This window comes from Scardinius erythrophthalmus (assembly GCF_964197995.2).
Source record: "Scardinius erythrophthalmus genome assembly, chromosome: 16".
In the NCBI taxonomy this organism is placed as follows: Eukaryota; Metazoa; Chordata; class Actinopteri; order Cypriniformes; family Leuciscidae; genus Scardinius; species Scardinius erythrophthalmus.
In genome coordinates this window covers 17834662-17856743 of record NC_138236.1, presented here as the reverse complement: position 1 = coordinate 17856743, position 22082 = coordinate 17834662, and the positions used below count along the sequence as shown (strand labels likewise).

General features: G+C 38.2%; 1 protein-coding gene across 3 annotated transcripts in view; it reads left to right on the top strand.

Moving 5' to 3' along the window:
* spaca6 (sperm acrosome associated 6) overlaps window positions 1–20278 on the top strand; it is a 41669-nt gene extending 21391 nt beyond the window's left edge. For 2 of the 3 annotated variants that reach the window (XM_081389820.1, XM_081389821.1), the window contains 8 exons: window positions 11625–11711; window positions 12367–12438; window positions 12736–12759; window positions 13706–13783; window positions 14298–14398; window positions 14946–15102; window positions 15195–15375; window positions 19729–20278. In XM_081389820.1, coding sequence (XP_081245946.1) covers window positions 11642–11711; window positions 12367–12438; window positions 12736–12759; window positions 13706–13783; window positions 14298–14398; window positions 14946–15102; window positions 15195–15375; window positions 19729–19828 — 783 coding nt within the window. In that variant the 5' untranslated portion in view covers window positions 11625–11641 and the 3' untranslated portion in view covers window positions 19829–20278. Of the gene's footprint in view, window positions 1–7152; window positions 7185–11624; window positions 11712–12366; window positions 12439–12735; window positions 12760–13705; window positions 13784–14297; window positions 14399–14945; window positions 15103–15194; window positions 15376–19728 lie in introns of those variants that run through there. The other variant, XM_081389819.1, reaches the window with a different exon arrangement.
* Window positions 20279–22082: the final 1804 nt, after the last annotated feature.

Sequence of the window (22082 nt, the reverse complement as noted above, 5' to 3'; positions counted from 1 at the left end):
CGTCTAAGAGATTGTGGTGTTCTGTTCTTGGGTGTAATATCGAACACAGCAGTCATGTTGATGATGTTTCTAAAACCGCTGAAGACGCAGTGGCTGAGTTTGTTTTCGAAGGGAATATTCCCCACGATCAACGTCAATGCTGTCATGTTTGCGTGAATCATTTCACACACCAGACTGCTTTACAAACGAGGGTCAGTATAAAGCTGGATTTGCTAAGAAGCTGCTCCTGAAAAAAGGATCAGTACCAACTATTTGTGTTCCTGCTGAACCTCCAGAAGAACAAGTGAGTGTAACGTTTTATTGACCTTTATATTAATCTTTAATCTTTGCAAATAGCTTGCACGCTTCACGATGAATGTGGCTATTTTTACACTCAGGGTACATTATGGCATGTTTTCTATGTACGACGTTTTCAATATAATTCATAATCCCACGTTTATAATGAACGAAGCGTTATTGTGTTACAAACGGTGTACGCACAGAACAGAGGGGCGGGGTGAGCAAAGCTCATTATCATTTAAAGACACATGCACTGAAACGGCGTGCTGAAAACAGAGCTGTTTTTGACCAGGTAAAATGAGTGTTTTCTTACAATACTAATGAGAATTTTTAATTAAAGTATATTACAAACTTTTAATTTAGACCCTAAAGAATCATATTAGCTTGTACAAAAATGACATTATATGACCCCTTTAAAACGCTGAACAGAGGAGTGTCAGCTGACAAAAAGAGATTGCGACAGAGCTCGTAATAAAACCAGAATCAACATTGGATTTGCTTTTTGGGAAATGGAATGAACTGAAGTATTTGAATGAGGTGAGTAGGCTATTTTACTGAACCGATAAATTGCCATATGTAACCGAGTTGATTGCAAAGCATTATTGTCTATTGTGAAGGATCAAATTCATCCACACAGTCATGCAAAGCCTATAAGAACAACCACAACAATGTTTGCGGAAGAATTTTTTATACTAGTGTACCTTTAAAATCTGATTTTTTTATTTTTAGTCTTTTTATCTTTAACCGCTTGAATACCTTTTGAATTTTTATTTATTTATAAGTTTTACCTCTCATGTTTCCAATTAGCACCACTGGTCATACATACTGCATACTCTGGCAGAACCCATTTTGAGGATTGTTATGCATATAAATGCCTTGGAAACATCGAAATTGAAGAGATGACTGTGGGGGGGAAAATTGGTAATTGTAAAGATGGTAACAGAAAAAGATGCTCCAGTTTATCTGGCAACGGAGTAATAAGGTCCTCTGCAATCTCTACTGGGCTTTTCGTGGAGAAGTATGTGGCCCTGCATGTGCGTTGCGGTGTGAGGTAGTTGGTTGTATGGTTTCGCATAATAAACAGCCCGGAGATAACTGTACAACCTTCTAGCTTTCCCTGCGGCTGCACGCTTACGGCTATCTGAACCCACTATGACGGCAGAAGCAGCATGGGATGAGCTCATGTGGACAGCCAGGAGCAATGCTTCAGTTAGGCTTATGTAGTGGATATGTGACTTGTTGAAGACCTGCTGGGAGTCCCAGATTGAGCATCAGGGATTCAAACTCTCATTTAAAATATCTGGAAGTAAACAAGTTGTAGGATTTTGAAAAATTGAATACAACAAAACAATGTGATCTAGAATGAATCAGAAACTTTAAAGAATCTGCACTATTTTTAGGTCACAAATATGAACTCTTTTGTACAGCCAGTCAGATGTTGTTCTGTTGAAGCTCAAGATGGTCTTTGGATCATTGTCAAATCATGCACGAGAACATGGTCATCAGGTTTTACTTGTGGAATGTTCATTTTACATTTCAAATTGGAAATGGTCTCCAACTCCTGGATCCCACTGTACATCATGCATCATATGACTCACAAATCTCTAGAACTGCACTACCAAAGACAGAAGCTTTTTTATCATATGTTGGAAACTTCAGCAGCAGGTACTTTAAGGTAGTATCAATGCATGTTGTGAAGTCAAAGTCATTGTTTTGTCTGGTGGTGGCTGAGGAATGTAAACGACACAAAACCAGCAGCCCTTCTGTATCATATTTAGATGATAAAAAGCAACACATTCATAAAAAATATTTTTTCTCAGACCAATGGTATGCGGCGTTGCGTATGTATCAGCTCTATAGAAATGCTGGAGACATTTTAGTTCTGATTTATTGCCACTGGCATCCAATTAGATAAAATATGTCTGATACCCAAGCCTTCCAGATCGTGCTTTTTTTAATCTTTTATAATTAAACGTTTATTAGATTACATATTTTATATCAGACGGATGATTTATTTTCTCTAATGTGTTTTCTAAATTAACCAAGTAATTTCTAACTGAAGAATACTGATATGAAATTATGAGTGAACTTTTTTTTTTTCGCACGCAGAAACATTTAACAAAGCAGAAAGCTTTTGCTGCTTGTTTGCGTGTTTATTTGTTTGTGCCTCCTATCTCTGCATCACCATCCAAGTCACCCCCATCCTCCTCCTCCTCCTCCCCATCTCCCCCTGTGTGTCTGGCTGGTGGCTCAGACAGCCAGCATCCGCATTGCGTTGTAGCTCTCTTTTACTCCCCCTCTGTCTCTCTCTCTTTCTTTTTATTCTCTTTCTCCCTCTTTCACCTCTGTAGGGTGGGAAAAAGGGCATGCATCAGCATTTCTCCTTCTGGAGGTGTGCTGAGAGGTTGTTCTGTGGTCAGATGTCGATAGTTTCTGTTGTATATTGAGGATTCAGTGTTCAGTTCACACACCATAATGGTATGTGTTAAAATGATATGTTTCAGTTGTCTGTTCTCCATTGCTGTGCGCCTGCGACACAGACTGGACCAGTTCTGCCTTCATCTTCTGCTTTAATTTTCCTATCCTTCACCCACTTTCACTGCTCTATTACTGCTGCTCAGATCAGCTGCACTCGTAAAATGATTGGTATGGGCCAGGGGAAACCAGAGCAAGTTTTCACACCAGGAAGTTAAGTCTCAATGGATATATCTTTAACTATAGTGTTTGAGTCCAAAATCCAGTTTCTGAAATGTGTTTTTCCAGCAGTGGTTTTTGTATGTTTGTTTCAAACTTGTTGGTCTTAAATTATTTTTATTTTATAATTTGTATGCATTTAATTTATCATTTTAAGGTAGATTTGAACTGTTTTCAGCACACACGTTTTATTGGAGCTGGTTGTCTCATATTGTAAATGTTCTAATTTTAAACCCAATTTATTAATTCATTTTTGTTTTAGTCAATATTCAAATAATTGCTGATGTTTTTAAATGGTGCATTTAACATTTTATTTCTAGGCTATATATTCATCACTTTTTTTTATGCACTACCTTTCAAAAGTTTGGGTTGAGTTATTATAAAAAGTACTTTTATTCAGCAAGGACATCAAAAGTGAAAATCAAACATTTATAATGTTACAAAAGATTTTTATTTCAAATGTTGAACTTTCTATCTATCAAAGAATCCTGAAAAATCTATTCCACAGTTTCCACAAAAAATATTTTTTCAACATTGATAATAAGAAATGTTTCTTGTGCAGCAAATCAGAATGATTTCTGCATGATCATTCAAATGGACACTGAAGACTGGAGTAATGATGCTTTGCCATCACAGGAATAAATTACATTTTTAAATGTGTTAAAAATATATATTGTTATATTTTTTATAAATTGTTATAATATTTGACAATATTACGCTTTTTACTGTTGTCTTTATCAATTAAATTTAACCTTGGTGAGCATAAGAGACTTCTTCAAAAATATAAAAAAAATCTTACCGACCATAAACGTATAAACTTGCTAGTGTGTGTGTATATATAATAAACCTATTAATTTATGAACCTACCTTGAAAATGTTAATGAAAATGTTGAAAATGTTAATGTTACCTAGAGTCCTAACTATAGCCCCATTCTTTCCTATACTATAGCACAATCATCCTCCTTCAACTTAAACCTGAGTGGAAATTTTCCTGACATTTGTCTGGTGACTCGAGGAAGCAGATGTCTTGCCACGTGATGAGCGGTTCAGTTGAGAGAGAGTGACTTTAAAGTGTGGCCATCCGGGCCCTGAAATGGGGAGACCTGCGCCGAGCACGGTGACGTCATTCCTCCAGCAAGAACCTCAGCGCTTTGTCTCATTGTGCTCCCTTACTGCAGTACACTGGACAGCATTGGAGCATCCGTGCACACTCAAACAGAAAGCAGTCCAAAGTAAAAGAAGAGACGTAAAACAATACAATAGAAGCACGGGGAAAACGTTTGAAAATATAAAGGCGAAAGGAGACGGAGGGGTAAGAAAATAAAGAGGAGAGGAGATATGCATAGAAATGAACAAGAAAGAAAACCAGATAAAGCACAAGCTTTTGCAAATATCTCCTAGACTGCCTGCAGTCAGCAACACTAATAACAGCTGTTGCCATCCCTCTGTGTGGTGGAAATGGAGGTTATTAAGCATTCCCTTTGAATAAGCTGCTGTAAAGCTAATGTACAGCCGATCCATACTAGTGGGCCCTTTCATGTTCCAGGGCATCAATGTCTGAACGTCTTTATCCCACACTGTACTAATAATGATGTCTTCAGCAGACATTTTGGCTCCAGAACAAGGGGCTTTCGTACTCGCTGGTTGCGATGGCACGAGAAAGGGGTTATTCCCTCTTAGCTATTTGCGCCTATCTTTGTCTTTGTTACTGTTCGCTCTCAAAGCAAAATGAGTAGCCACCCCCACTCACTGTACCAGCATGTCATAAATCATATTTAAACGCTACACCTCCACTGAGGCTGTGGGACTGGAGTGTGGCTGGCTAAAGAGGCCATGAGAGGACAATGCAGCATTTAGTCGTAGAAATGAGTGTTTTAATCAGATCAAATTGCTTCTAACTTGATTTTTTACAGCTAACTCTTGATGTGGTATGATTTTGCCATCATGCACGAGAAAAAATTGAAACGCATATACACTGTGACACATGAAAAGAATATACAGTAGTATTATTTTGCAAAGGATACCAATCTTACATATTGCATGCCACATTAAGTGTAGGATAATACAGTTTTAGGCACAAAATCCCTGCAAATATTCTTCTGTTTGTTTTTTAAAAGGATAGTTTACCCCAAAATTTTAATTCACCCTCATGTTCCAAACCTTTTTGACTTCTGCGAACACGCAAAAAACATGTTATGCATTGTATATGCATTGAAAGTCAGTGGGGTTCAGTGTTGTTGGACCCTACAACATTGGACCCCATTGACTTTCAATAAATGAGCAAAAGGCATTTTTCTTTTCTTCAGGTATCTTCTCTTTTGTGTTCCGCAGAAGAAAGAAAGTCTAAAGGTTTGGAAATGAGGACAGAATTATAATTTTTTGCAAGAACTGTCCTTTTAACCTGCTACGAGTGGATTCAAACGCAAGAAATGTGATGCTTTGGGTGCTGAAAAATAAATGTAGTACTGTGTGAACACATCAGTGCACAAGTAGCCGACTTGCTGATGTAGCCGTGCGGCACGTCAGGGAGACGGAGCGTAATCTGATGAGGCGTACCCGCAGATTGATTAACACAAGATTGCGGCAAACGCGGGGAGTAATATTTTCCAACGCTTTATCATTTTGCTAGCCTGATGCTCTGTGGCTTTTCACCCTGTTTGAGATTCTGACCCTCCCCCTTCGTTTCCCATTCCTTCCTACTCTCGACTCTCTTCTCCTCTCCCCTTTGCCCCCTCCCTGCTCCCTCTGTCTCTCACACACATTTCCTCTCTCAGACGCATGCATACACGAGCGCACAGACTGCGAAAGAAGGGGGGGCAGGGGTAGTAACGGAGACACGATGCCTGAAAAAACGTGAGCGAGGGAAAGCGCGAGAGAGAGAGAGAGAGAGAGAGAGAAAGAGAATAGGGATGTTGTAGGCTAGAGAGGGATTGAGAGGAAAAAAGCGAGAGTTTGAGATTGGGGACAAGGGATGTGAGTGCTTGAGATGCTGAGAAGAGAGACAGAGTGATGGAAGACTCAAAGGCAGAAAGTGTGTGTGTGTGTGTGTGTGAGAGAGAGTGTCTGTCTGACAGGGAGGACACAGTCTGAGGGGCTCATGGTGCTGTAGACTATAGGATTGCTGTAGGGGAGGTAGGTTGTGTGCTACCTATGGGATCGGTGTGATTGTCTTTGCTCTACCTGCCTGTGAGCTCATTGTCTGTGTGTCTGACTGGCTGCCTGACTGTTTTTTCTCTTTCCAGAGAAAGAGGGAGAGATGACCAGACACTTAGATTGGACCTATAGAGAGTGGAAAGGATGGACGTTTTCTCGTTTTCTTTCACTTTGTCTTTGTCTCATCAGGTTTAACTTTTCCGAGTCAGACACATTTCCGCATCCTTCCTGCTGCACGTAAGCTGGTTTTTCGTCTTATTTGCTTAGTTTTCGACAGACTTTTTTGTCGCCGCAAAGGTTGACATTGTCAAAGTCTGCGTGTTCCAGATGCCGCGATAAGGTAGTATATCTCCTTTTGGATTTTTACCATTCGCCCTGCTACATCATCATGCGTTTCTTTTTGACACAGCAGAGGCTTGTATTTGTCGTATTGTAGCCCTTGTGATTGACACACCTGTGCACATGCATTTATGCAAGACAGATGATGTTTCTCTAACGGCGAGATGGAGTGATGCTTTGAAGTACGCCTGTTTGGTTTATTAAAAGCGTGTTTTAAAAAGACTGTGGGTCTAACTACTGCTGCAGTCGTTTTCATAATTCATGACACTGATGTTTGAGAAATATTTTATCGTCATAGTATTTTCGAGTCTGTGCACAGTCTGTAGTATTGCATGTCTACAACCGTCTAGTCTCAATCAGCTTGTCAACTCGCACAAGAATCATTTTTATTATTGATAATCTTTCCCCATTTGGTGGTAGTCAGGATGAAGAATCTGAAGAACAGTTTGGTGTCTACTCACTCAGTCACTGTGTCAGTTGTTCCAGCTGTCTGCCTAGAAGGGGCACTATTGCACCATTTTACCTTCTTCGGTCCCCGTTTGTAGTTTGTGCACTGTGTAACATGAATACATCTAATATTAAGTTAAGCACTTGTTTAGCCTCCTAAAATGATTACATTGTATATATTCATATTTGTATTATTTTTATCTTAACAGGTTTCATCCAAACACCTGGACATTTGGGGGAAATTGGATTACCTCCCCATACTGTTGCTGAAGGTATTCCATTTAGCCCTGTCCTCAGGTTACCTGGTGACTTCAGCTGAAGGTCCCGTTCAAGTATTAACATGGTTCTGGCTGTTTTTGTTGATGATTTATGGCTTTTCGTTTAATGATTTACTAAGAATTACTTTACACTGTAAGTTCATTTTATTTGATCATGGTTTTTCTCCTGGTTGTTATGTAATATTGCGGAGAAATCCCCTGTCTTTGTCTCAGGAGTCGGCGAATGTACCTTTTTGGGGTTTTTTTCAAGGGAAAAGCTCCTCAAGCAGATGAGGTTTTACTAACGCTCCTGGTAGAATCGTGCAGAGGATGATGCCACTGCTTACAGCCTCTGCGGTGAAACATATTGCAGTAAAAGTACCCATCAACAACACCCCATGGTTTTATTATGACTGACACAACACAGTTTGGTGCAAACATTATGTGTTTACTGCTCTCTGTGTGCCCTCACTGTCTGAACAAAGTGAGGATGAAAATCTGAACAGCGCAATGCAGTCGGAGACCCTTTTTCCAGGTGCTTCAAATGTTTGAGGTTTTGAAGACATCAGTAAAAAGAAAGCGTCTTTGAAAGCGACGTAATTGTTCATTAATTCCAGCAACGTGGTCCTGTTTTTTCACTGTATGTCTCTTTGTCCCTGAGACCCTTAACCTGTGAGGTCAAACTAGGTCACAGGTGAGGTCCTCAGGAACAGGGCTGCATGCGCCGTCATCCCAAAAAGTCAAACAAAGGAGAAACATTCGGCTTTTTATTGTCTTTAAATCAGTCTTAGTTGTATTTACAGATCCCGTTTAAACACATGATGAAAAAGAGCAGTTTTGTGTTTAGATTTAGAGTTTGTATACTGTATATTATTAGATTGTACTCCAGTTGAGGTCGTTACTATTGGGGACACACCTTATTGGCTGGCTTTGTGTTCTACACAAAGAAATGATCCAATGAGAAGACAGCCAAGGGTGGTGACCCCATAATATTATCAACACTCATGCTATCATTCAGTACAAGACAAGACAGATATATTTATGGACATACTGTACAGAGTTGTTGATTCATATGTCAATACGCATCTCTTCTCCCCTATGTCTGATTCTCTCATAGTACCTTGTTTCTAAATATCGGTGAGTTTTCTTGTGTGCATAATTTGTTGATACTTATCAATGGAGCTATTAAAAACTAAATCCATTAATTAAAGAGAAATGTAATATTCCACAAAGTATCGCTGGAGAATGTTTTGTTGTTTGGTGCAATTATTGCATGTTTACTGACAGCTTGAATGAAGTGAGCATGAAAATTGAACTGAATCTGAGCAGCGCAATGCAGTCCAACCTCCTTTTTTTCAGGTATAATTTCTAATATTTATCAGTGGTCCTCTTTTAAATTGATGCAGAAGAAATTTGCGGGGATTTCAGATGATGCCAACTTTGAATCAACATATAAAATGTCAAATATAATCCTCATAATGTAATCATTCCAAGCACAAGTTGTAATTGCTGCTTAACATGTTTGTTGTGTCTGCTTAAACGAATACATGGCTGAATTCATGTATTATATTATAGCTGTATACTACTGTCATATGGACATTTCTTTGGCAAACTCATTTTTATATTGAAACAAGCATTTTCTGCAAAGCTGCTGTAAAACAATATGTATAAAACGTGAATGGAATCCAAATTAAACCCCACAAATCGTCATCAGAACACGTTAAACGCAAATGTTTCTATCGTGGCTGTCAATAAATCCAAAACATTTCAAATTTTAGAAAAATGTCACTGTCCCACATGTAATGCACATTCGAAATCACAAATGAAAAATGAACCCTGGAAAAAAAGACACCGGCACTCCATGATATGTTAATTTTTCAGCACACCCTCTGTGACTTGCTGGCCTCCTGTTGGAGGGCCAGCTGTAGAAAAAGCATCTCAGGACAGTGCGGCGCAATGCTACCTGTCTTCTGATCATTGCTTATAGCCCGACTGACTGACTACAACGTTTTTTTTCTGGCAGGCCTGCGGTGGGGCTCCTGCTCACTATTGATTGCCTTGTCTTTGCAGAGACAGATGAATGCATTAGTACCCAAGTCGCTCCTGCCACTGGAAATATATTAACTTCATGTATTAGGCACCCTGTCTCGTTACCATGGCGACACTTTGGAAAAGACGGGGTGGAGGGAGGAGAGGGTGTTTGGGGGTGATGGAATGGGGGGGAGGGGTGTGGGATATGGAATGCAATGAGCTTGTGGGCTTGATTGGTAGTCTCTCTATTTCTCAGACACACACACACATTGACTATGTTGGGAGTCCTTCCCCATCCTACCATATTGTTTTGTTTTTATTTTTTATATGTGTATGTTTCAACCTTTATATTGATCTATTTTAAATGGCAATTATGTCTCATGTATATGTCTCATTATTGTAATTTTATGTTTTGTCTTTTTCCTTTCTTTCGTCTGCTGCTCTTTTCCTGTTGTTCTGGTCAATTTGGATCATTTGCAATATCACGGCACCCCACCACTATCATCAACAGGCACACAGGCATCACCCTCTCCCTCCCTTTTTCCTTCTCTCTCTCCCTCTCTCTTTCACACTCTTCACTTTGCAGCAAAATGGTGCATAATGGGAGCAGGAAGAGGGTTGAAAAGACAATGGAGACAATTAGGAAGAAGAATTAGAGGGGAAACACTACACAAGACCACCACGAACCTCACATGCACATATTGCTTTTGTCTGGGGACATTGCATGATCAAGAAAAACTAGCCTCACCTATGTTAAAGGGATAGTTCACCCAAAAATGAAAATTCTGCCATTATTTGCTCACTCTCATGTCTTTCATATCATTAATGACTTTCTTTTTTTATGTGGAACACAAAAGGAGATTATTTTTAAGAATGTTGGTAACCAAACAGTTTCAGTTTCCATACATTTGAATGCCGCACAAGTTTGGAAGGTAGGCCTAGTAGTGAGTATGATGACAGAATTTTCCATTTTGGGTGGACTAGCCTATCCCTCTAAGAAAGCTACAGAAGCCTATAATCAAGGGTTTTGCTTTTTATTTCTATTTATTTATGTATTTTTATTATTTTGAGCTATTTTTTAATTGTAACAAATAATCACCATAATATCTGTATTGCTGAGCTAACGCAGAGCCGTTGAAAACCGTTTTTCAACGGCTCTGGCTATTTCATCATGATGATGTAATCATTCAACTGAATTTTCTAACGATGTTTAGTTTCATATTATCTCCTCAAGCAGGTTGAGAAATAACACAATAACAGTTCTAGTAGCCTAATTACAGAAATGTTTGTGTTGATTGTGAAGCTATTGTTTTTCAGCTCGATTATTAGCACAGCTTTGAATTGTTATCAGTGCTTTATCGATGTCGATGACAGTCTTCGTATGTGTTGGGGCCATATTCTTACACAATACAATGTAAGGAATACAGACTCTTGTTTCAAAACACTGGATCGCATATTCAACAATGAACCGAGGGTAATTGATGCAGGGAAAGTAGGTAAGAATTAAAAAATCACATATTAGTATTATGCTACTAAGCATTGCCAAACCGTACGAGGTGTTGTGCTATTACGTTAGTGTAAGTTAGTCACAAAGCTAACGTTACTAGGCTATGTGGGTAACTTACCGACCATAGACTAAAAAAATATCGTAGCGTGATGTGATCGCTTTTTGCTTTTTATAAAAACGGTTATTTTTATAATGAAAATATTAACAACCGAATTATTATTATTAAATGTTGTTTTATTAAGATGTTTTACTAAGTAAATAAATAAATGATATCCTTCCACTGGTTTACGTATGCTAGGCCTAAGTAACGTTAGTTCCTAACGTAAAACAAGCTACCGGAGCTGCATGCGCAATGATATTTCTTACTGGAGTTCGCGTTATTGAAATCCAGGACTGGGTTTATCTGTTGTTGTTGTTTTATATATATATATATATATATATATATATATATATATATATATATATATATATATATATATATATATATATATATATATATATATATATATATCTTATAATATAAAAATGTCATAGATGTGCATCGTTTGGATCGATGAAGTGGTCACATTCACGTTTTCCACTATGTAGCCTACATTGTTTTCTTCATAAGATTAAAATGGGCCCTATTTAACTTAACTGTTATGTCATTTTTACTCTGTTTTATGAATTTTAGCTAGAGGTTTTCTTAATCAGTTGCCAAATTAAATTCAACATGGGGGTAAAAAAACAAAGTGCAAAAGTAACTTTGGTCCACTTTGATTTTACTTAAAAATTAGGGCAGCAATTAAACTTAGCTTGTTCCTTTATGAATTGTATTTTATTTGTAATCTTTAATAATAATCTTTTATAATAATCTTTTCTTTTTTTTTTTACAGTTCATGTTCATGTACAGATATTGTTTTGTATTTGGTTCTCAGGGAGAGGCTATGACGTGATGCTGAATAATATCTTGATGGCTGAAATTATGCCTATAGTGGAGGAATTTGACGAGCAGACAAATGATGGTAACAGATTAATTCATCTAAATATATCCAGCAAAGTGATAACTGTTTGTTTGAGCCCAGACCTGTGACAATTAATTAGGCTATCACCAACAACCTGTAGATTTACTTGGTAACAACAGGGTAAATATTTACTTTCAGACATGATTCATTTGAAATGGCAAATGTGTGTACTCTTATCAGTGGACTCCAACAGTAACTAGATTACAGAGGATAAACAGGCGAGTCTCAGTTTCTTACATAACGTATTCTGAAAACTGAGGTGTACAAATGTGAAGTGATTGCTTGCACTTTCCGCACCCAGAAACGCAGTGCATTTTATGAGAATTTGAATGTTGTAAAGCTGTAAACCTGTCAGTTCCATTGGTTTGATTACAAATTTTACCTAATACAAGGACAAAATAGAGAGAAAATACAGATTTTCACCTAAATTTTTTGCTTTAGGTGATTTCTAATTGTTCAATAATTAAGTTGTTGATGCAGCATCAGATAGCCCATCTTTCTTTCACACAGCAGAAAGGAGAAAAGGCAGACAGAGACTGACATGAAATATCAGTGAGAGAGCCTGATAGAACAGACATATAATCATTGACATGCTTGTTCAAGTGAAATTGAGATAAATGGTTCTGTCCTTCTCCCCTCTCCTCCCTTTTTTCAGATACAGTGTATGAGTTCAGGTTACAGGCAGCAGCAAACAATTTCATTGAAGCAGCCTCAAGGCTGCCCAGAGGTGAGACTTACATTATCACTTCATTTCTTTTGCTTGCTAAACCATGAAAAACTGGACCTAAACCATGAAAAACTGGGCCTGAGCCTTCATCTTCAAACCTGCAGCTCTTACTTTTCGCTATAAGTTTCATCACAATTTCCTCTTATTTCTCTCTTATCTTAATTATTTCTCCAGCCTTAAAACTTGATTCACCCAGCCATCTCAGTATTAATAACTATTAAACTGTACATTCCTTGCACATGGATATTGCAGTATCTAAACATATATATATTTTTTTTTTTTTTTCATTTCTCGCAGCCTCTGGATGTTTTCCCCCTTGTGGTGAGTTACATCTATGTGATGATCCTCCTGATGAAAACATTTCTTGTGATGTATTTTTTGGACTCTCGGGCTACGTCTACGTTAATCCGGATAGATTTGAAAACTGAGTTTTCGTTTCAAAACGCTCTCCATCCACACGTCCAAAAGTTTCTCATCATCCACACTGAAACGTCACCCTACAGTGCACGCGTAAATCCTCATAAAAGCTCACTGAGATGATACAGACAGAACAAGACAAGAAGTTATCACGCAATTCTTCTGGCAGGATCATTTTATTTAGCAAAATATCTCACCATTCACTGATGCATGGTCGCATGGTCACTCACCGTTTTGTCTAAAATGCAACTGCTCTCATTTTTTTGCCGCAGGACAGCAAATGCGAGTGAATTTTCTGTCATCTTTGCAGGACTGTGATATCAAGATTGTGCAAAGTAACATATACCGGTACAATACCGGTATAAACATTCATATCTATGGGTTCAATATGTGTCACATGACCATACTTGCGTCATTGGTTTCAAATACCTCCGTTTTCACAGTCCACACTACAACACGAAAATGCCGTTTTCAAATGTATCCACTTTAGAGAGCGTTTTCAAAAAGCTTTGTTTTCGTTGCTAAAAATGCCGGCTCTGTGGACGGAAGGCCAAAATGTGAAAGAAAAGAAAAGATGCTTTTCAAACAAAAACGTATTAGTATGGACAAGGCCTCAGACTGTCAGGAACCTTTGGAGAATCTTTAGGCATTTAAGGTGGCATGGCACCAAAGGGTTCCACCACTGTGGTGATCTTTTCATTGATAGCAATGTTCAGGCTCTACCATACACTTCTTCTCCTAACATACATGCCTTTTGATTTTCAAATATAGTTTAAAAAAGAAATTATTATAATATAATTATATATAGATAGTATAATTATATATAAATGGGATAAAATGTGTTGTTTAGGTTTCCAGGCGCAAGGTGCTGTTTATAACTGCGTGACCTGTCAGTACGACTCCTGTGAGTTCCCGCTGGATTGCCCCGGTGAGTTGACAGGCTCCTTTACATCTGCACAGTTTTCTGTTCAATCGACGATGATATGTAATTCTAGGCAGCCCCCCACCCACCCACTCTCTCCACACTTGACATGATGGATATGTTATAACTCAACCTGACAGAACCACCTCTGTAATTATGTAATGGCATTTACACAGAGCAGACATCTATAGCTTTTATCTCTACTTAAGTGCACAGCGAAGTTGTTAAACGAAACCTTGGGCCTTGACACATTTTCACACATGTGGGTCACCTAAGATGGCAGGCCTTCTCCCACACACCGTGGTATTCATTTCCACTCAGTACAGCTACAATTACTGCTCAACGTATCTTTTCCTTAGCTGCTCTCACCAGAGGCTCTGTTTAAATATTATAATTAGGTGAATGGTGGGCAGACTGTGCTGCCTCTGTCCTTCTGTTGACAAAAGGCATTCAGTTGCAAGGTGAAGTGATACAGATCTGTGTCCAATGTGTTTCTTTGTGTGTGTGCATGCTTTTACAGTGAAGGAAATCACTGTACAGGAGAACAACAGCACTCAGATGTGGTGTAAGGTCCCTTTCCCGCTGCCCACAGGGGCTGAGATTATCTGGAGATATGCAATGGTGAGGAGTTGATAACCATGTTTAAATTGACCAATGAGCAAAACGAATATTAATTCATGCATTCATTCATTCCCCTTGTTTGTTTGGGTTTTTTTTTTTTTTTATCCAGACAAAATTATTGTAAGTTTCTTGCTGGCTGGCTATCCATCCATTCCATTTATTTTTTTTAATATTCAAATGCAGACAAAAGTGTAGTATGTTTGCTGTTGAATTTACCTAAATTTGATCGTAATGTATCAATAATATAAAAAAAATGTATGCAGACAAAATTACAATATGTCATAAATTAATGAATTCATCTTGGGTTTTTCTTTTTTTTTATTCAAATGCAGACAAAATATGTTTCCTGCAGAATTAACCAATATATATAAATAATATAGCCCCCTCTAATTTTGGTAAATTCTGCAGGAAACATACTGTAATTATAATTTTATATTTTTTGATATAGTCCCACTTGCTAAATGTTACAGTACTTTAAGGATCAGAATTTTTAAACCTTTCCTTCTTATTCTTTTTTGTACTTACAAACGCTGAACTTGACCTTCAGGAGATTACGATGTTGATGGATCGATTTGATGAGGTCACGGTTGGAGTGGATCCACTTTACTTTATCTCCTCTGCCCGGCCAGAGCACTCAGGCACCTACCAGTGTGAAATATTCTCTCAGGAGCACTCTCTCGTCCGGATCTACTACTACCTCACAGGTAACCAAGCACGTATGAAAAAAAGAATGACATTACTGTACTGTTGCTCTTGCTGATCTCACTTTCCTATATGTCTGTGGTTTCCACCTCAGTGGTCCCTCTGGCACAGTTAGGCCATGCAGAACTACAGGATGTATTTGAACAGGCTCTCCTCCCAGGAGGCCAGTTCCCTCCCCTGTTCCCTAAGGATCCATTCACCTTGTGGGTGCCCAGTCCCGCCCTTCTCACCACCTGTCTGACTGCAATGTTTCTGCTGGTCTTCCTTATGCTAGGGTAATAATTTTGACAATAATTATTCAGTGTAATTCCTATAATTATTATTTATTATTATTTTTTTTATATACATTTCATTTGATTAAAAAGTAAAGTAAAACATTAGAGCATTCTTACAGCAGGGATTCCCAAACTTATTTTTTGTCAGCTGAACCCCTAAAATATTTCCTTGAAGTATACCCTGTAAGTTAATATTTCAAATATTATAACACATTCGCTTGATCACTGTTCTCATATATCGATTAGTTATGGGGAAAGTTACTTTTAAAATCAATGTGTTCAAATATTACATTACAATATTATATTACAAAAATGTAGCTAATTGCATTACTTGATTACTTTTTACGGAAAGTAATGTGTTAGGTTGCTTTTGCATTACTTTTCTCACCTGGGCTGGATTTGCATGTTTGTTTTTTAATAACAAAACTCACAAAAAGTTACATTTTTGGCAAATGTAAAGGCCCTTCACACCAAAAATGAAATGAACTAGATGTACCGCATCGCGGTACAAAATATGACCGCCGCTCAGGCCTGCACTGGCTTTCCACAAAAATAAATGACGTGGAGTAATTTGGCTGTATTGCGTGTTTATGTATATACCTAAAAAAAGTAGTAGTATGTGCATGTCTGTCTGTCTGTGTGTGTGTGTGTGTGTGTGTGTGTGTGTGTGTGTGTGTGTGTGTGTGTGTGTGTGTGTGTGTGTGTGTGTGTGTGTGTGTGTGTGTGTGTTTTTGTGTATGTGTGTGTCTGTGTGTCTGTGTGTGTGTGTGTGTGTGTGTGTGTGTGTGTGTGTGTGTGTGTGTGTGTGTGTGTGTGTGTGTGTCTGTGCGTGTATGTATGTGTGCGTACAGGTGTGCGCGTGTGTGTTTGTGTGTGTGTGTCTGTGTCTGTACATGTGGATTTGTATGTGTGTGTATGGGTGTGTGTCTGTGCGTGTGGATGTCAGTGTGTGTGCATGCTTGCGTTTGTTTGTATTCCTGCATGTGTGTGTGCGTCGTGCGACAGTATCATCCTAAACCAGCAACCCTTCGCTCAACAGCACCATCTACAGGCCGATGAGTGTACAGTCACTAAATGTGCACATAAATGAATTTATTTTATACCCCCCCATGGATGAAATTCTATGAAACTTAGCAGAGGATACCCCCAGAGGATGTCAAGTTAATCATACACATGAAATATGGTGCAGTTCTGAACATCTCCACTGAAGATAGGGGCGATTAAAGCAGAATAATATTGCATTTTCATTTTTTATGGAAGGGGCGGAAATCACAAATGAGTGATTATGGGCTAGGTTGATGTGGGCCCTTAAGAGCAACATACCATAAAAATTTCTTCATCCTCGGTGCCACGGTTCAGGTAGTTATTTAGGAAAAACTGCTTTTTTTTGGGTTTGGGGGGGCCCAGCGCGGGGGGGGGGGGAGTGGCCCCCGGGGACCAAACGAAATTTTTCCGTAGAAGTCTAGTGGGGCTACATGCCCACCAAATTTCATGTTCCCCGGTGTTTCGGTGTCCCTGGTATCGTTGACGGAAAATTTACGGGGGCCCCAGTGCAGGGGGGGGAAGTGGCCCCCGGGGACCAAACAAAATTTTTCCGTAAAAGTCTAGTAGACCAACATACCATAAAAACGTCTTCATCCTCGGTGCCACGGTTCAGGTAGTTATTTAGGAAAAACTACATTTTTTGGGGTTTGGGGGGGGCCCAGCGCAGGGGGGGTGTGGCCCCCGGGGACCAAACGAAATTTTTCCGTAGAAGTGTAGTGGGGCTACATGCCCACCAAATTTCTTGTTCCCCGGTGCTTCGGTGTCCCTGGTATCGTTGACGAAAAATTTACGGGGGCCCGAGCGCGGGGGGGGAGTGGCCCCCGGGGACCAAACGGAATTTTTCCGTAAAAGTCTAGTAGACCAACATACCATAAAAATTTCTTCATCCTCTGTGCCACGGTTCAGGTAGTTATTTAGGAAAAACTGCATTTTTTGGGTTTGGGGGGGCCCAGTGCGGGGGGGGAGTGGCCCCCGGGGACCAAACGAAATTTTTCCGTAAAAGTCTAGTAGACCAACATACCATAAAAATTTCTTCATCCTCGGTGCCACGGTTCAGGTGGTTATTTAGGAAAAAAATGCATTTTTTGGGTTTGGGGGGGCCCAGTGCGGGGGGGGGAGTGGCCCCCGGGGACCAAACGAAATTTTTCCTTAGAAGTCTAGTGGGGCTACATGCCCACCAAATTTCATGTTCCCCGGTGCTTCGGTGTCCCTGGTATCGTTGACGAAAAATTCAGTAAGGTGACAAAAAAACTTTGACAATCCCTATATGACCGCTTTCGCTAGCTACGCTAGCGGCGGTCATAATAATCCTCAGACTGAAGGAAACGCAAATTCACACTTGTGCAGTAGAGGGCGCAAGTCAAATAAACCTTTCAGTTGTGCTGCCATTCTGGAATCTGGATTGCAGAAGAATAGGAAGATCAAAAAATAAAACTCAAATGTGATGTTTGGTTATGGGAAGTCACTTTTGCTTATTGGTATGGTTGAATTGGATTGTCGAATGTCAGAAGCAAAGTGAGATTAATTAGTTATTTAACATTTAATTGCAGGTTTGCATAATATTTTTTGATTAATTTTGAGGAATACTGAATGCTCGCATTAATTCTAGAACTAAAAAAAATCTTTCTTTTTAGTAAACTCTGTGTACACAAACAATGTTCTCAATGCTCGAGTTCATGTGTAGAGCAACTGGTGATACTTCGAGCAAAGTTTCATGTTGTGTCGAGCCTTCTCAGTGTTTTAAAAATATAGATTTTTGATGCTATCATAAAAGTGCCCCATTCACAAGGCATTTTAACCTAAAACAAAAATATGGTCAAACTTAAAAGTGGCGTTTCAATTGTAATTATGCTTTTAAACGAAAGTTTGCCTCGGGTAGATTAAAGCTACACTGTGTGATTTTTACCCCCATCTAGCGGTGAAATTGTATATGACTACCCAATGAATTTTAGTTTCTGTTCCTCTCAATTCCGAGGGCGTTTTAACTCCTACGGTGGCCGTATTATTCCAAGATTAACATGGCTTCCAGTTATCGACTTCGTCCATGACAATAATAAACAATACGTCTAAAATGAATAAAACTACAGGACAGATGTCAGGAGGTAAACGTCACTCTTGGAATCGGCTATCCCAGCATAATCAGATTAGGCTAACGTTACAATGTGTTCAAAGTAAAAGCTATTAAAAATAACTAAAACGTTCAGTATCCTTTTTTATATATAGCTTAAAAAATTGCGCCTTTAAAACTATTCATCACCTGTGATCCGTCGCAGCACAGATTTATGTTACAAGGTAAACAATACTTTTTCACCATTGATGTGAGGATGAAGTGATACTAGAGGTCGTTCTGGCGTTATGCACAACCATGCTATGGTTAGACAAGCAACTATAAAACTTTGAATTTACACAAATGAATTACAACAGGCTACCTGTCGAGAAGAAAGCAGGCAACCTCGGCGTCCGTTTTAAAATCTTTTCTCCTCATGAGCTCTTTCCATCTGGGAAAAGTTACTCCAATATTGACGATGGTCTTGCTGATTTGTCTGTCGCGTTGACGTTTTAATTCTCTCTTTCAAATGTGAGTACGCACGCACACACACACACCGCACTATCTTTCAAATCCGCCGGCACTCGCGAGCTCGCGAGTAATCTCCCCCTCGCATTCGTCACGGTGTCACTGAGTGAAAAACGCAAAAGGCGAAGCTTGAATTTACAGGCATGTCCCTCTTTGGCTAATGTAGTTTCAAGATGGAGGGGCAACATGGCGACCGGCATTCGAACCCCTTACCCGTATGTACTTTCAATGGCAGATTATAAACTTACGAGAATACTTTATTACTTGAAAGAAGTAAATATACATTAATGAGCACGTATATTTTTGAAAGAACTAAGTGTTTTTTGCTAAGAATCAACTAAAAAAGTTACACAGTGTAGCTTTAACAAAAAGAGCCTAGTTTGCATTTTGGTGAGAGTTACCCTTTAAAAACTACCTGTTTCCCTTCATCATCGTGTTTGTGTGTGTTCTACTACTGTTGTTTTTATTTTAAAAAAGTATTTTAATTTGACTTTTTATTCTTTAATCAGTTATTAGCTTTTCTCCAACTCAGGAACCCCCTGCAGTTCAATCACAAACCTCAGTTTGGGAAACCCTGCATTACAGTAATGAAAATGTGCCTGTGATATTGTCATGAAATGTATTAGACATCAATTAGACATTAGACATCTAAAGATCTTTATGCACAATGTGATTCATTTATGTTTAATCAAATTTTTCACTTCTTGTTTTATTCTATCTCTCCTTGTCCATAGGGTGCTGTATTGGTTATCCAATCAGATTGGGAACAATCATTCTGATCCAGCCCAAGAAACAAAATCCACAGAAAAGAAGAAATATTTGATTCACTGTTAAACGTGAGAAAAACAATAAATAAGGCAATTCCCAGATGATTTAGGACCAAATTATTTGAGAACAACATACTTTATACTTTATAATATTATAAAGAAGTGAGTTTTTGAAAATGGCTGGGAGAACATAGGCGAGGCAGTAAATCTGAGCATATGAGTGAGGCTGTACCACTACGTCATGTTATAAAGTCTACTTTATGCTACTAAATATAGCCAGACGTGACTCAAGGCGTTACTCCTTTTACAGTCTTTACTCTGTGTTTTGCTTCTGTTGTCCCAACAACCAATTAAGTCCAAACTGGGGAATACTTCTTTGTACAGCACTACAATTTTCCATAATGTTTGTTAGGACAGTGTATTTTAGAGCTGCAAATTTTATTACAATGTCTGGATTTTATTGCAGTTCTTCAGATTTTTCATAAATTACAAATATATTTAAATAAAAGTCATCCCTAAAAGCCTGCTTGTTGATTATCATCATTACCACTGGTCATATTTCTGCTTCTCATCTCCTTTGGCACTTCCTAATCTTTTCTGAGATAAGATGTCCGCCAACTCAATGCTGAGGTCATGACAGAGAAACCACCCAAAATGGAAGACTACATAGTGTAAACGTAAAGTGGAAAATAGTTTATTTTATTTCAAAGAATGCAATCTGTAATCAACATCCACTGGAGGCAAGCTTTGAGAACCAAAGTGCAGCTTTATTCAAAATATGATCAAACATAAGACATGGAACTCGGAACATGAAATGCTTCTCTATTCACTGGCTGTTTAGCTTTTATTATCTTGCCCTAGATGGAACCGTTACAAAGTTATGAATGTGCTAAATAAATAAATATGTCCGATTTGGAATTACTCTCTCACAAAGAGTTTCCCTGAAAGAACTAACTATTACTATCAGATGTGATAACTATCAGATATCAGATGGGACTTTAAAACTTGTTTTTGAAACTTGACTAACATGTCTTCAAGATGTTGCTGATATCAGTTCTTTCCAAAGTTTTTTTTTTTTTTTTTTTTTTTTTTTTTTATCTAACACTGTTGGAGTCCAGCAGAATGTGTCTGTAATTGGATGTCAATTGAAGAAAAAATTTAATCTATATAAACTGCCAATCCTCTGAAAACAAACTATCTGCCAACTGTAGGCAGCAATATCAAGAGCATATTGATAAAAATGGACAAACATAGGATTTAAACAATTATTTGGCATTAAGTAACAAGATAATATAAACACTTGACACCACCTAAGAAGTTTTTGATCTTGCTTTGCTAGTTTGCGTATATGTATCCCATATTCTGATCATATTTTCTGAGCATATTTCATTTTTTACAATGGTGTTTGAAAAGTAATGTGAATGCCTTGTAAAAAGGGGTTTAAATGGCCATACATGCAAGTAATTGTTGATCATCACACCACCTCAGTATTTAGAAATAATATATAAATATTTTCCTCCATGTTTAATTTAACAATGTATTTATTACATTCAGGACAAAATTATTATATACTCTAAACTGTAGACTAAAAAGACTTATTTAGGGAGATTTGTTTAAGGTTGTCTATTGTAAACTGATAAAAAGAAAGAATTCAAAACTCATCAATCCCTTCATATTGTTCCAAACTTGTATAGCTTACTTTGTGAAATAAAAAAGAAGATATTTTGAACAATGTTTCAGCTGTTTTGTCCATACAATGAAAGTCAATTGGCCAAAACATTGGACCCCACATATGGACAAAAAACAATTAGGTATTTGGCTAAATGTCTTCTTTATGGAAGAAAAAGGTAATTCAGGCTTGGAACAACGTGAGGATGAGTAAATGATCATTTTTCATTTTTGTGTGTATTATAACTTTAAAATTTGAATTAAGCAAAAGCCAAACAACCAACTGCAAAACCTAAATACAAGATCACACATTATCAGTTATCGAATCGGGTGAGTTATTTGGGTTTCACTTTATTTTGATGGTCCCTTTAACATATTTAACATATTCTGTTGTCTATAAGTTACATTGCACCTGCATGTCCAATGTTACTAGAGTATTAGTAGACTGGTATGGGTTAGGGTTAGAATAAGTTTGCATGTACTTGCAAAGTTACTTATAGGTAGAATGTCTGTTGGAGGACCAACACAATAAAGAGTTAGCAGATATTAAGCAGTCTACTAAAACTGAGAGTTAGTTGACATGTAGTGGCAAAGTTACTTATCCTCAACAGAATGTACAAAGGGGACCTTCAAAATAAAGTGTTATAGTAGTT